Raw genomic sequence first — 16,549 nt, 5'->3', positions numbered from 1 at the left:
TAACATAAACTATTTCCAAAATGAAAGACCTATCCCATTTTGATTGTTGGTCGAAGTATCTCGTCTCCTAAAATGACCGCCCTTTATAGTCTAGACCATGTTTGCATTTAGTTTTAAATGTAACTAATAGAATTCGAGATGCATGACAAATACAGACTATGTAGGCTAATTGCGATGTGCTTTTTACTTTGTGAATTGGAATGTGCAGTTTATGGGATGTCTGTAGGCCATGGCGCGGCGCGCACAACATGTGAGTCAATAGTTGCCTCCAGTGAGACGCACTGACTTTTGGATGAGTTGTTGGGCCTGGAATTATAAATACTTTTGTGGACGTAATAAATATGCTGATTGTTAGTTTCAGAGCATGCAAATCCTTCGGAGCCATCCGTCCTAGGCTGGGCTGGGCTGGGGCTGCATATATGCACGATGTGAATGTGAGGTTGGGCTGGAGGTTGGGCTGGAGGTTGGGCTGTTCCTAGTCGTGTGGACATGGTCAATAATCTACAACGGCCCGTGCACAGACCTTTGAAGGGCAGGTGGTGAAAGCACAGTATCCCTAATGAAAATGTCATACGGAACACCACGCAACCAACATATAAGCAACGATTTGCCCAAATCTAGGCCATATCATTTCACTGTTATTCCACAATGTGCAAAGTATATCCCCATTGTTTGTAGGTAATGTAATGCAATGCAGTGTTTCAATTATCACATCATCCCTTAAGTGTGTGTGTGTGTGTGTGTGTGTGTGTGTGTGTGTGTGTGTGTGCGTGCGTGCGTGCGTGCGTGCGTGCGTGCGTGTGTGTGTGTGTGTGTGTGTGTGTGTGTGTGTGATCCCAGCCCCAGCCTCTATTGCAAAATAACATGCACTTGATCGGTTATTTGATTTGCCTCATGGCAAGTATCCAGAAGGAGCCAAGATACCATCACTGGAGGCGCCGAATGCAGTAAGCTCCATTAACACAGAAGCAAGGCGTCCATGAGGGGGGAAAAGGATTAGCACCCACACGTTGGCCCAGCATGATGCTATCTGCAGGGATTTCACTCATACCGATAACTTCGCATATCGATTTTGGCCATCTTGCTGCCTATCGAAATCTAATTGCTACGTTCAACAACTTTTTACTGTTCTGTGGCACCCAGCGAAATCATATCTGAGCATTAAATCGCTTATCAAACACATGTGACTTAGAAAAATGTTTTGCAGTATGTGTTTGGCATGTTCATTCATGACGGGAGCAGTTCTTTTATAATGCCTTTATTTAGAATATTTACAATGGATTTATAAAAATATATAATTAAAGCTTTTGCAGTTATTTTACATTTACAATTTATCACTTTGTTCACATCGTTGAGTTTGTATGCAGAAACCAGATTTGAAACCAATCAAGAAAATATAATGTTTTGCGTATACAGGATACAGTTCGATTGTCAATGCGACCACTTATTTAGACTATAGCAAAATGAAAAATCAATGACAGACATTATTCCATTTAAATCCTGTATTTTACAGAAATATACATGAAGTAGGTTATTTCAATGAAAAGATGACAAAACCACTAACCGTCACCTCCACTACATGAGGACATTAGTCTTCATAAGTTTACATTCGTAAGGCCACATATCGACTGTAGGTCATCTATGGTTGGCTACATTTGTATGCATATGCGTCAGGCTATAAGGACCCATTCAATATTTAACACTTTGGCAAACAAATCATAAATAGTGCTTCCACTTACTGTTTGAATTCTTGAAATGCATTCAATTAGGTAAGGCAGGGTCTGCAGCTCGTTACATAGGCCAATTGTAAGTTCTGAGTCCTCGGTTTGCGGCACGAGCTCCCTGGCTTAAGAGGAGGAGGTAGGGAGATTGAGTCCATGTACACTGCTCAACGCCTCGTGCTGCTGCTGCTTGCTTAGTGGACTGGTGGGCTTTCTGTCTCCTGCGGAACATAAACAGAAGACGTTTGCATAGCACACAAGCCATTACTCTTTACTTCAGCTAAACTCAGAAAGAATGGCAATATTTATTAAAAAACGAAATTGTTTTCTCTTAAGGCCTATATCCTACATACCTGAAAGTAAGACTACACCATGCATGCAACATTTAAATAGAAAATAGATTATAAATAATAATTATAATAATAATATTAATAATAGTCCATTTTAGGCTATAAGGCTATTCATTTGACACCATGTTTTAATTATCTATACATTATTTGACGCAATTATTATTTTTATTTTATAACCGTCACATGGCATTTACATTTTAGGCCTCCACTTTTCATGAATTTACTGACAACATTTATCGCAAGCTGCAATATTACGTTCAAATTCTCGGGTTCACACCTCGATTCATTTGAATTTATCCATGCATAGGCATAATTTTCGTCAACGTCATATCATCTGTAAATGTAGGCTAATAACAAACCTTTTAGAACACTTTGATTATCTTCATCAATTAATTTGAAATGAAAATATAAATACAAAAAGGATAAGGAAACGTTTTAATCGAAGCATAACTAGAATACCTGTATCAGGGCCCAGATCATTCAATCGAGATCACTTATTTCAGGACATATTTTAGGCCTATCTCAGCCTAAAATATTTCCTATTTATATGACATCGATATATATTCACGATAGGTCCGCGTCATTAAGGCTATTGTAGCTACATCAATATTTTAGGCTGCTATAATTTCGAGACCCAAATGTAGGCCAACATTGCTTTTACACTAATACCCTAGATTTCTAGATTTGAGTCTCCCATTATTCGTACTCCATGATACATATTGAGAGGCTTGACAGTAACATAACTTAATTTCCACAATTCGACAACTGCTGCTGGATTAATCGTAGCCTAATAAACGTGTGAAAGTGTGTGTGTGTGTTGGTGTGTGTGTGGAGTGGAAGGGGGGTGAATAGGCTATATAAAGAAAAGAAAAATAACAAAAGATTAACTTCATTTGTGTTTTACACTCTGTTTTTGAATTTAAAATAAAGATTCATTTTTCCGTAGATTAAGGAAAATTTAAGGGAAACGAGTCAGCTGCCAGTGATTTTCAAATTACGCTAAAACTACGTTATCGCAGTTGTGATCAGAACCGAACACTATCAAACTAAGATATCGCCTACCTTCTCGCGATGGATGTTTGAACGCCATTGAAGAGTGTATGTCTCCCGCGTGCATCGTCATACCGCTGCTTGGGAGGGACAAACTCGAGTTCTGGGACTGCCAAGGGTGTCCAGGGGTCACATAGCTACCTGGCCCACTATAAACGCCGTACTGGTTCGAAGATGAGTAGGCACAAGCTGGGACATAACTGGATAATGTTGATGAAGGCTGCAACAAAAAATACAAACAAACACAGAAAATGTCAGATTTAGGTTTCCCAGAACGAAAGATTTTCACATCTATGACATAACCTAAGTGTGTAGGCCTATATATCATTCAACCCAAATTATATTAATCTATATTAATCTGCTTTGAAAAAAAAATTTTTTTTGGGGGGGGGGGGAATTGAAACAACTTGAGAATAACAATATTTTATTAAACAGACTAATTCCTTTCAATACACACTATATTACACTTCGAGCCCGGTCTCTCTGTTGAAATAGGACGCAGCTAGTCTTCTGCGTTCATAGGAGTCCTTGTTGTTTTACCTGTGCATATTTTATGTCCGCATCAATGGCTGATTTGTCAATTCCGTTGACTGCATGAGCAGAGGGAAACGTGGCTCTGTTGACACTGCTCCAGTCCTCCATTTTCGGTGGATATCCCTCTGCTCCAGCAATAGCTGATTAGGAAACAGCAAATTGCACTTTTCATGTCGGATCAAAATGTCTCTGATCTACTGTTGATCAGATAGGCCTATTCATCACCAGGCCTATCGAATGATCCAATATAAACACAGTAGCCTAGCCTTAGTGACTCTAAAACATTAATCGGGACCTAAATGACATGTTCTACTTAATATTGTACGTTATATCGGCTATATTTCTTAAAATGCTTTCAAAACAATATGTTTCAAAGAGAGGAATAGTGTGCCAAATTGTGAGAATCCAAGCAAGGCTGTTGTTTTTGTTTCTGAATCCAGAAGTTTCTATAGGGTTGGTCAGGAATCTATAGGAAATGGGATAAATGCAACAAGGCTATCACACGTTCATATCAAGCATAAATTGTCAATGTCACATAAAATGATATATTATTATATCTCGTCGTTCTAAAGAATGTGTCACAACTATGCCCTTTCAGAATTGGCTACATGCTAGGCTACTTGCTAACTTAATTCGTTTATTTTATGGCAGAACTGCAGCAATGCCATGGCTAACAATCCATCTGGGGCCTCGAGGCAACACATGACTAAAAACATGACGAGTAGGACCTTATATTGACCTTAGGTCCCACGGGGAACGAGGAGGCTTTAATAAGTATCCTAGCCTAAGCAAGGTGTTTGCCTACAGGCACGAGTGAGTAGACCTACAGAGTAAGTTGTTTTCCTTGTGAGGCACCAAACCAAGGCCTACAAAGATTTATAGTGCAAATTTCCTCCCTGATGAACTAACGTCAAAACAGGATGTATAAATCAATTCATCATGGAATGAGTAATAAACCGAACAGCACTTCAAATAGCTCGAACCAGTGACCCCAAATGTACTTGGATAATTATTGGAAAACGGGTTATAACCGTGTGTGCATGGTGCCATTCAGATCAGCACGCAATCATTTGTCTGGAAAATAGATTCAATATTACACACCTTGATGATCCATGAAGGCCCTGATACCCAGAATATTGGTGACAGTGTGCGCTGATGGCCAGGCCCTTGATATGCTTACATGCCCGGCCGTCACGGGTACTCCGGGACCGCTGCCCATTTTGCCATTGGGTGACATAGCGTTGGGGTATGAATAAGGGTATATGTGGTTGTAAGAGAGGCCGGCCTGTGTGGGGGCTTGCTTGCTGCTCTCATACTGGTTCGGCTGGGAAAGATTTCCAATCTTGTTCCGTAAAATCCGGCTAATGGAGCTGACTGAGGGCACGTTGTATTTGTCACAAACTCCGTCTGCGAGAAGCCTGTCCCGGATCTCCCAGGCAAAGATCCCCGGGTCACCTAGTTTGTAATCCCTTATGTTCTTCACCACATTCGGTGTGGTAACCCGTGGTTTGCTCCCCCCGATGGCACCGGGTAAAATGGAACCCGTTTCATTGTATCGTGCTAGTATCTTGCTCACACAGCCATGAGAGACACGAAGTTGCCTACTGATATCGCAGGGTCTGATTCCGAGCTGGGCCAACTCTACTATCCGGAGTCGTATGGCGTTGGGCAGCGGTCGTCCATTGACGAATACACCACCTAACTGATTCACCTCCCCATAGGTTTGCTCTGCAGGGATGAAGATACATGGACATATTCAACTATCACGAAAAGCAGACAAAACTATTTTCATGCTCTCCATACTTACAGTAAATTGAACCATGGACAATGCGTGCTAATGCAAGTTGTTATTACTATTCACAGCAGGAAGACATATTTAACTTACCCTATATTTAACTTACCTTGGATCGTAGAGATACTTTTTTACACTTTTTAAGTTTTATGTCAATTAATTTCATGACCTTTACATGAACTATCCATGTAATCAACCATTGAATATGAACTCCCAGATTAAGAATATTTTACATTGGCATATATTTCCATTCGTTCTGGAAAGGGATGCGTCTGTCCACTTTACCTACACCCCGAAATCAACTGTATGGTTATTTCTGGCGTTATGCAGGCGTGTTAAGCACGGTTATGCTTCCATAAGCTATCTTTCACTGAGCATGCAGATGTTAACGCAAGCTTACCCATTTGCCTGTGGTTCGAGATGCTTTGAAATAGTTGCCCCTCAATGGCTGAATGCGGTGGTTCTCCCTTCTGCACGAAGGAAGCAAAAAGTTAAAGAACAAATGGGACTTCTAAAAAGTCTCCTCCCGATCTTCTTTCCACTCTTCTGTCACAGTGCTTTGAGAGAAACTACTCGGTACAATGGCACTGAAGTGATCTTAATCCGATAAAGGCAAATTTGAGTTATACCGGAGGCTGAAGTTTGCTGGGATTCATTTGACGCGTCCCTCCACGTCAATTTTGCCAGTTACGTTGGAGCTCTGGTATGATTTCATTGGCCGTCCTGACTGTGGAAAGGCTGTTACACACATGCACCATCCGGTTTGCTCAATTCAACCTCTGGGTGTTTTACATAGGGGGAAGTGTCTGAGGGAAAACGTTTATCCAACATGATGCATTGGTAGGCTAAATAGAAAAGATGGAGTGACTATTGTAAACCATGGAATAGATTCTTTCAAATGAGGTGAGCTTGTGCTTTTGGATGGACTTCAAATAGACACTTCCGCTAATGTTAATTGTGTTAATAATGTGACACTTGGCAATATAGCATGCAGTGACACTTGGCAATATAGCATGCAGTGAAGCCTATATATTTTGATCACAGCATCATTAGAATCGTATCCACCCCTCCATGTATCAGCTGGATACATTTCCTTACATTTCCTTATTTCTCCAAACAACCTGTGAACCTAACAACTCTTTAGGTCAAGATCAGAGATCACTTACACATGTGCTGTTATAAACCTGTTATAGGTGTGGACAAAATGTATTAGCACATGTATAGGCTCGTGCGTAAAGTGCAATTGCAAAGAATATTGGAATGGGATAGAAATTATATATTTCTATGACGTTTGATTTACAAATACAGCTACTAAGTCTTGTTTCTTTTTTTCTTCATTAAAACATCATGTTTCAGAATCGTGTAACGTCATCAACTTTGATACATTTTCATACCATCCATTTTCTTACACTATCAATTCCCCCAACATTTGCCAACGCCATTTTGATTAGAAATATGTATTGTTTTATTTAACTAGGCAAGTCAGTTAAGAACAAATTCTTATTTTCAATGACGGCTTGGGAACAGTTGGTTAACTGCCTTGTTCAGGGGCAGAACGACTGATTTGTATTATTATAATATTTTTGTTTACCTTGTTAGCTCAGGGATTAGATCTTGCATCCTTTTGGTTACTATTCCAACGCTCTAACCACTAGGCTACCTGCAACCCCAATGCATTTCTATTGTAATACCTATTATTATGCTATTACAATTGCCTTTAATTACTAATATATTTTCCATGATGCTTTACAATGCCACCATATGTTTACATGTGTTTGTTTTTTGGCATTGCGGGCACAAACTGCCCGCCCGTGCGTCACACCTGGGAGCTGAGCTGAAGCCCATGATTTGATCCGCGAGCCATTAGACGCCAGAACGAGCAGACCGTGGGCTAATAGAATAGTGTCACATGAAGTTTCGATTACAACCCAGACCAAGGGACTCACTAACTGGTAAGCCCTTTTTTTTACACCTCCATCCTTAGCATCAAACATGCTATAGGACTCATGTAATCGATACCTTTGTGGCTTGTAATGCTCCCAGACTATAGGGTATTGACTGAATTCCAGAGGCTAGCATTATCACAGCATGTTCTCTGTGTTTCCTGTGGAAGTTAAAAAAGTATCGTTTATAAGCTTGCAAAATGTCAGTAGTAAAAGTTAACAGTCGTCCCAACCGTAACAAGGTGCAGTGTCACTATCCCCTCTTTCTTGGCCAGTTCACTACAGGACTTGAAGGGATCGAGACACATGGAAAACATCAGGTTGGGTCACCACAGCAACCTTGGATGGAGGCGAAATAAGAGGAGAGGGCGATCGCTCATTATGGTACAGTTACAGTGAAAGTACAGTTCGTGGGATAGTGATGCTCACTGCTCTCCAGGTTGTCTGCTAGAAATAGGAAATCAAACATAATGCATACAATGCAAAATGTAATGTTTGTCAATGAAATTAGCATCATTTATTGACTATCTTGATGAAGTGATACGCGACAGAGCTACATTAGGTCTATCTGTTTGGTTTTAGCTTATTGACAGGCTTTTGCTTTGATTCTGTGGAATTCTGTTAAAAACTATTTTATAAATCCCTAGGACTGCCCAACAGAAACTCATCCCTCATCTGGAAAGAGTAGGAATTACACCTCGGATGCAAACTCATCTAGTTTTAACAGATTCCAACATACTGCCACAACTGTGCAGATTATTTGGCTAAGAGGACCACTGGAACACAAACATGTCGTGATGGGTCAGGTATAAATGCATGTTTCAAATATATTTTTCAGAAACGCTTTTGACAAGAACGACAACGTGAAATAGTTTAAGTTTAAATACGAGCTGTATTCGAATGTATTGCGAGTACATCTTTTATTTTGGAGGCACGGTAAAACTGGTGGGCCTATCTGGTGTAGAGCTGATTCAGCCGCTTACTAAACCTACAGGGCAAATTACACATCAATGGGTCGACGTTCATCAATAACCAAATGACAAAGTATATTTATTTTCATTCGAGTTTTGCATTGTGTCTTTATGAAGGCATGTCTGAGAAGATAATCGTTTAAACGTCTGCACTTTGACGCTGAAAATATGTTGTTAACAGGCAATATTATATAATGTCAACAAGCTAATTAAACTTTTATCCATAGCTTTTAAAATTAATGAATAATTATTTATTACTATTAGTACCGTTAGATATTTGGTCAGGTAGGTTTACATACATTTTTTTTAATTAATCTTCCTTTTTTTCTGGAAAATTCAGAAACAATGCAACGTGTATAGTGTGATTATAAGCAATAGGCTACATGGAAGTTTAATAACATATGATTTACATTTGGTTATTTCTGTAGCCTATAATTAGTTGAACATTTTCGAGTTTGTGCTTTCGTCATTCAAAGGCCAATTACTTATAATATTTTAATTATCTCTGTGGAGAAAGGTATATGCAAAACTAATCTTCAAAATTGTTGCATATTTGCGTACTAGATAAATAAGCACCCATGATCAATTGAAAAGGATAATTATGACTTTTATAAAGGGACTTGGGAGGAATATTATTTTAGGCTATACGATTGTATCAGTAAAATGTAGAGACATATACACTATATACGCATATACTCGCTAACCTATGGCACAATAGTTTTAACACTTTCAATAATGCATTATGTACATAAAGGCCCTCAAAATTGACTGAAGTCTTTCTAGGTCTATGGACTCTTTTTTTGTGCATTTTCCTGATAAAAAGTGCCTAAATACATGTTTGGGAGAAGAATGACCTCCTGCTGGTAAAGAGGAAGGCTGTGTTCAACTGTGGCTCTGCAAAAGACACGTGACAAAACCAAATAAAACGGTTATGAAGTTCCCTAAATGGCAGTTGTGAATCGATGAACATTTGCATGAATTAAATGTAGTTTTTGTAAAGGTTGAAAAATATTCTCACTTTCTAACAGACTTGAAATAGAATACATTTTAGATAATGAATCAGCCCAAAACATCTCTTGTCTCTCATGTTTGATTTCCAGGAAGAGCTAGATATGTCTGAGTTCAATCTGTATGCATCATTTCAATCATTAATGACTGGCATCACGCCAACAAAAATATGAACTGACACCAAAAAGTTATGCTTTTCCATTACTAGTTTGATCGAATAGTTTCTCAAAAAATTGTGTTTCTGTATGGGCTATATTCTCGTCTCGAGCGCCCCAAACCAGCACATTCTCCAGTTGTGGTAGCGGCTGGAGAAAGGCCAGCGTGCGCGCGGACCTCGGTCACTAGCGGTTCTGGGGGGTGGGGGGGGGGGGCCCTAAATGTGGAGGATGAAATAATTTTTACATAACTAATTTTGCTATCATTCTTTTTTTTTACATCCGTTATTAGACAGTGGCAACGATGATGATTATGAACATGGTCTTTTGCCTGCTAATGCAGTGAAGAAAACGATATGACAACAATAACGTCTAATGTAACTGGCCCCTCTAACAGTACAACTGGCCCCAGCTTCGCCCCCCCAGTTGAAATGGTCTAGAACCGCCACTGACCTGGGTCCCAACAGGTGTCCACCTCTCGTCTTATGTCACCTCTGTGGTTACAACCCATGACGCAGGAGGCTGGTCTGCTTTAGTTTGGCACACACATCACCACCGCATCACTGGATGTGTTGCAAGGAAGCTGTCGTTTTCGGCAAACTGGCGGTTTCGTCACTGTACATCTCGGGCCTATGGGTGGTGTTCTCAATGCCTTGTGCATTAAACGCCGTGCACACATTAGGCTTCTAAGTATGTTTAGCTGAAGCGGAGACCTTTGTAACCTTAGTTGCGTCTTGTGAACACTGCAGGCTAATTATATTTCACACGTTACTGTAGGTATTCACCATCGTCTTAAATTACATCATATAGCCTTGTTTTAGGCTTTAGTTCTTACGGTAGTCCGGTATTTAACTACTTAGGCCTATTCTCGCTGCCAGCCCATATTCTGAGCCCATATTCTGCTCAATAGATAAGCCTATGCGTAATAAACGATAATGCATCGGTTTTTTTACTGATCACTCCCCTCCACGATGCACCAGCAATTCTGAATAAACTCGTCTGATTTCTCTATTTTATTTTAGTTCAGTTTTCGATTTTGCATGAAATTTCGATTTTGCAGCTAGCCCACTTACATTTGGTTAAATTGCATTTTCGATTATATTTCGGTTAAAAATCTTTCCAAAAGTTGCCTATTTCATCGATTGATATTTGGCCATTAAACGAAATCAATTTTTTCTAGCCTATGGTTTACTGTCAACACATGCCTCATCTCCCCCATGAATTGATACAATGTTTTAAAATGTTTATTCATAGTTTTCAATGATAGAGAGGTGCAAACAAATTTGAGTGGATATCCGTCACTTGTTTTAACTTGTATTTGAACACCGTTGAAGATCGCAGGTGCACACACCCAGTCCTTCAGTATTGATTGATCTTGGTTTCAAGTGACGTTAAGGAATCCTCTCTTCAAGTGTGCATGATCTTATCCGTGAATGAAGGACTTCTTAGATGTTTAGTTTCATATAGCGGAGGCTAGTTCATACGTTAATTAAATTACTTTTCTTTCTTCTTTAGTGAAATGACTGACCCCGACGAAACATATGCAAAACGACTGTTTAATAATGAATTGCACTTACCCACAACTTCATTCACTATAGCTTATCGGGCATTTTTAGTTAGCAATATTACATATTAGCCTAATACCAATTTCTCCATCGCATTGTGCCTTTTTGAAATTGACATTTTATTTATTTGTATGTATGTGTGTGTGTGTGTGTGTGTGTGTGTGTGTGTGTGTGTGTGTGTGTGTGTGTGTGTGTGTGTGTGTGTGTGCGCGTGGCCTGGAGGTACGTGAATAAGTGTGTGTGTGTGTGTGTGTGTGATATTTATATAAATTATATTTTTAATATAATAGGATGCTCGATTTAAATAAACTGTTAATAGCATGATACACATTTTGAATTTTTTCTTATGAATTACTAGCGGAAAAATCGTCCCCATGCGTTTGGCCTTCAGACGTTGAAAAGGCAGATGTATAACGATATACAGTATTGTCTATTAGTTAAGGTTTCAAATGGATTTTTCTACTTGATGGGCCATGGTGTTTTATTGAAGACCCGTTGTGCCTCCGGTTTTCATTGAGTGTTTGTGAGTTTTGTGATCTCATACCTCAGTTTGGAAAGTGTTAGACGGGGTCCACACTAAGTGCATCTAGCACACTAGGATCGACATGGGCCAGAGAGTGTAAAACTGGGTGTACTAAAATTCAATTTCGATAAGCCCACAAGTATTCTGTTTGGAATCGGCCCTGAGAGCATGGTATCCTGTGCATGGATCACATCAATAAAGGATCTCTGTTGCCTATTGCAGTTTAGAGACTCCTCCCATGCCTTTATCTCCTCTTTGGCTTGAATCTGTATGGGACCTATATGAACCTATATGGTTCATGACCATGACTATATTCATAGATACACATAATAATCATACTATTTTATTTCTATTAATTCCATCTTTTAATAAATCCATACAAATGAAGCCTGTCTTAATGATTGGGGAAAAACCATGTTCTTCCCTTGTCAGGTTTTGAGTAAGCACTGTAACGCACAGTGGGCCCTCATCCTCTCACAGTGTTTGCCAGTACTCCTTTCCCCTCATATCTGATCCAGAGGTGATGTGTAGTTTCCCTTGTGCTGCTAAAGCTGGTGGGTGCAGACCTATTAGAGGAGGGTTGGAAGGCAGGGAGCAGCACAGGGATTTTATGGCCCAGAGACCCACTCTAGGCTGCAGTACACGCCTAATGAGAGTGTGCAGTGCGATGTGAGACATGCCAGCTTTTATCAGGTTGGGTAATTGCTTGTGACCTTTTCGAAACACGTCCCGTGTGCAGAGGGGAGTCTAATTGTTACATGGGGAGGGAGCCTTGTCTAGCCGTGTAGGAATATGCATCCCTTTTGATTTCTAGGCTGTATGTGCAGCAATCCAAAAACCCACTCGGGCAAATACATTAGATTTGTACAGTACTCCTCCATCTCAGAAACCAAGCTTTTAACCTGTTACATCTAGGGGGCAGTATTTTCACGGCTGGATAAAAAACGTACCCGATTTAATCTGATTATTAGTCCTGCCCAGAAACTGGAATATGCATATAATTATTAGCTTTGGAGAGAAAACACTCCAAAGTTTCTGAAACTGTTTGAATGGTGTCTGTGAGTATAACAGAACTCCTATGGCAGGCAAAAACCTGAGATGCTTCTGTTCAGGAAGTACCCTGTCTGAACATTTCTTGCCCTTCTTGATTCTCTCTATCGTTTACAAAGGATCTCTGCTCTTACGTGACACTTCTCACGTCAACAATGGAGTCTCACAGCCCGGGAAAAACAGGAATGATGTCATTCAAAGCCCTGGCTGAAGCACACGAGAGCAAAAGCTGAGTGGTCAGTCAATGGACTAAGCCTTAGGCGCGTGACACGCCCCGCCCCCGGCTTTCGGTTTTTTCCTCAGTTTACAGACAGGCAGATTCCCGGTCGGAATATTATCGCTTCTCTACGAGATAAATTGCATAAATATTGGTTTTAAACAGCGGTTGACATGCTTCGAAGTACGGTAATGGAATATTTCGAAATTTTTTGTCATATTTTGCGTCATGCTCGTGGCCGAGATTTAGCGTTGGGATAGTGTCTAGAACGCACGAACAAAACGTCGCTGTTTGGATATAACGATGGATTATTTGGGACCAAACCTACATTTGTTATTGAAGTAGAAGTCCTGGCAGTGTATTCTGATGAAGAACAAGCAAGGTAAGAACATTTTTCTTATAGGAAATGTGATTTTGGTGAAGGCTACACTGGGTGGGTGTCTAAATAGCTAGCCCTGTAACGCCGGGCTATGTACTTACATTATTGCAAAATGTGCTTCATCCGAAAAGCTATTTTAAAATCGGACATATCGAGTGCATAGAGGAGTTCTGTATCTATAATTCTTAAAATAATTGTTATGCTTTTTGTGAACGTTTATCGTGAGTAATTTAGTAAAATCACCGGAAGTGTTCGGTGGGAATGCTAGTTCTGAACGTCACATGCTAATGTAAAAAGCTGGTTTTTGATATAAATATGAACTTGATTGAACAGACATGCATGTATTGTATAACACAATGTCCTAGGTGTGTCATCTGATGAAGATCATCAAAGGTTAGTGCTGCATTTAGATATGGTTTGGGTTTATGTGACATGATATGCTAGCTTGAAAAATGGCTGTGTGATTATTCCTGGCTGGGTACTCTGCTGACATAATCTAATGTTTTGCTTTCGCTGTAAAGCCTTTTTGAAATCGGACAGTTTGGTTAGATAAAGGAGAGTCTTGTCTTTAAATAGCTGTAACATAGTCATATGTTTGAAAAGTGTAAGTTTTCGGATTTAGAGGAGTTTGAATTTCGCGCCCCGCCCATCATTGGATATTGGAGCAGACGTTCCGCTAGCGGAACGTGTAGATGTAATTAAACAGAGAAAAAAACATATTTTGTCCCCAAATAAATATTCTTCACAATGTAGCACAGAATGAATGGCTGTGGACTAAAATGGCTCCACTTCATGTTGTATTTCCTTTACTGGAATAAATGAACATTGTTGGCAGAGATGGCTGGTAAGTGCATATTTGTGTGTGTGTGTGTGTATGTGTGTGTGTGTGTGTGTGTGTGTGTGTGTGTGTGTGTGTGTGTGTGTGTGTGTGTGTGTGTGTGTGTGTGTGTGTGAATGTGGTTGTGTGTGTGTGTGTTTCCTATGGCACCAATAAGAGACCAACTATTTGTCACATGCACCGAATACAACAAGTGTAGACCTTAGAGTGAAATGCTTACTAACAAGCCCTTAGCCAACAACGCAGTTTTAAGAAAAATAACTGTTAAGAAAGTATTTACAAAAAAAACTAAAGTAAAACTAAAAAAAACATAACAAATTTAAATAAAACATGAAAATAACTAATAATTAAAGAGAAACAATAAAAGAACAGTAGTGAGCCTATATACAGGTGTCAATGTGTGGGGGCACAGGTTAGTTGAGGTAAAGCTTCATTGTTTATATTCTATAGTGTTGGCTGCACTTGAAATCCATAACATGCTTCATTGTTTATATTCTATAGTGTTGGCTGCACTTGAAATCCATAACATGCTTCATTGTTTATATTCTATATTGTTGGCTGCACTGGAAATCAATAACATGCTTCATTGTTTATATTCTATAGTGTTGGCTGCACTTGAAATCCATAACATGCTTCATTGTTTATATTCTATATTGTTGGTTGCACTTGAAATCCATAACATGCTTCATTGTTTCTATTCTATAGTGTTGGCTGCACTTGAAATCCATTACAGTGTTGCTAAATATTGGGGACAAATCTGGCTTTCATTAAGCATGGAAATATATCAAGGAAAATATAAAATAGGTCTTTTTTTTATTTATTGTGCTGTGATCCAATAAAATGTCGTCAGAAAATATGAACAGGGTGATTGTTAACATTCCCAGTTTGATCTCTGTCTATTTAGACTTGTTGCCCCCCCCCCCACCCCCCACCCTATACACTCCTCTCACGTACCCATCAGCGAGGCATATCTGGTAAACACAACCATAAAGCAGCTATTTTCATTACTCACAGATAGTTGAGTCCCACAAAGCATTCACTGCTTTAATAGATGAAGGCTTACTGTAATACACGCAAGGAGAGGCATATCTGGAGAGAATGGAACAGTGTCCTCTATAAAGATAAAAACACAGTAATCAGTGACCACAAATTCAATTTGTCCATATGGAAATATTATCTCAGAGGATCATAATGAGACACGCCTGTGTGTAACATCTGACGTAGGGGTTAACCAAGACAAACATACATGATCCTCTCTCAAACCTCATCTAGCATGAAACTAATTAGCAATAACGGAATGCAATAACTGCAAAGACGTGTAAGGGATCACACAGATACAGTGTGTATGAATGCAATGGCTGAGGGAGGATGGTCAGATTGTTGAATCAGGTAGTGTGTGTTTTTTTAAACTAGTAATGTGAATGAAGATAATCATAATGTTTGCCCTATTTGTGTTTCTCTTGATTATTAGATTACTACCTGGACAGAATGCATCCGAATACTACCTCTACTAGAACTGTCTCTACATACGAGATAGACCAGATGAGACCAGAGCATGGGCTATCAGATGATGACTGCCTCCGAAATTATAAACTGATATAGTTCCATGGGTTTGTGTTGCAAAAGTACAGGAATTCATTAGAAACACTCAATATGAAGTGATCACATACTCATGTATTCCTTTAATAATATTTTGGCTTTGTGTGATTCTGTGACTAAATCTATTCTGTATTCTTGATTAAGTCTTCTAATAAAGTTTTATTTGGCTACATCTGTGTATTGTTTATAAGGCATGTTACCCAGATATTAATCTTAATTGGATCAATGCAATTGTTTTAATTGGCTTGATAATGTTTGCATATGACGTTGGAGAGCCTTCTTAGGTATTTGTGTTGTAATGTTTCAACTACAGGTTTTATAATCTGTGACGCCGTTGGCATTCCATTGTTGGTTGTTGGCAGTGTGGCATGGCCGGGTTTGAGTGGTGTTCTCTCAGTCTGCTATCAATTTAGTGGAACACTTCAAACTCCAAAGAAGGCTACTGACTCATGTTTGGTCTACTTGGATCTCGTCCCATGATATGGAACAATTCTGGATTACATACTGAAGATGTAGTATTGCATTGACTTCTTTTCTTTTTTCTTTATAAATACATGACACCTTGTAGTATACTATAGACTGTTCTCTATGCTACGGCATGGCAAGTGGTACTGTTTATTATCTATCTATCTTGTTGCCGAGACACTTTATCCCTACCAATTTGTACATACAGTGCATTCAGAATGTATTCAAACCACTTGACTTTTTCGACATTTTGTTATGTTAAAGCCTTATACCGTGACTACACTGCTTGCGTCGCGTGCGCGAGCGTTGCAAAATCAATTTAGAAATCCATGTTATTCACACTGCTCGCGAGCGTCTGCGTTGCCATTCCTATTTCTGACGCAGATCGC

The 16,549-nt window shown here is 39.5% G+C and overlaps 1 protein-coding gene and 1 long non-coding RNA gene across 2 annotated transcripts; one reads left to right on the top strand and one right to left on the bottom strand.

Moving 5' to 3' along the window:
• Nucleotides 1–1,253: 1,253 nt before the first annotated feature.
• Nucleotides 1,254–6,140, bottom strand: LOC115162451 (paired box protein Pax-1). The gene is made up of 5 exons (XM_029713764.1): nt 5,848–6,140; nt 4,757–5,383; nt 3,662–3,795; nt 3,134–3,341; nt 1,254–1,942 (listed from the first exon to the last, which is right to left on the bottom strand). The coding sequence occupies exons 1-5, from the start codon at nt 5,849–5,851 to the stop codon at nt 1,848–1,850; spliced, it is 1,068 nt and encodes a 355-aa protein (XP_029569624.1). The 5' UTR covers nt 5,852–6,140; the 3' UTR covers nt 1,254–1,847.
• A 1,105-nt stretch (nt 6,141–7,245) lies between these two features.
• Nucleotides 7,246–15,865, top strand: LOC115162452 (uncharacterized). The gene is made up of 3 exons (XR_003869552.1): nt 7,246–7,399; nt 7,666–7,774; nt 15,568–15,865. It is a non-coding gene; the product is annotated as an uncharacterized LOC115162452 (long non-coding RNA).
• Nucleotides 15,866–16,549: the final 684 nt, after the last annotated feature.

The sequence above is a fragment of the Salmo trutta genome, chromosome 25 (genome assembly GCF_901001165.1).
Source record: "Salmo trutta chromosome 25, fSalTru1.1, whole genome shotgun sequence".
Taxonomy (NCBI): Eukaryota; Metazoa; Chordata; class Actinopteri; order Salmoniformes; family Salmonidae; genus Salmo; species Salmo trutta.
Note: the sequence above shows the minus strand (reverse complement) of the source record. Positions and strands in the feature narration are given on the sequence as shown.

What these genes read in the sequence shown, in the direction of transcription:
- LOC115162451 (XM_029713764.1), bottom strand. An exon ending in GGCCTTCATGGATCATCAAG is followed by an intron (nt 3,796 to 4,756) that starts GTGTGTAATATT and finishes TTTCCTAATCAG; the next exon opens with CTATTGCTGGAGCAGAGGGA. An exon ending in CAAACATCCATCGCGAGAAG is followed by an intron (nt 1,943 to 3,133) that starts GTAGGCGATATC and finishes TATGTTCCGCAG; the next exon opens with GAGACAGAAAGCCCACCAGT.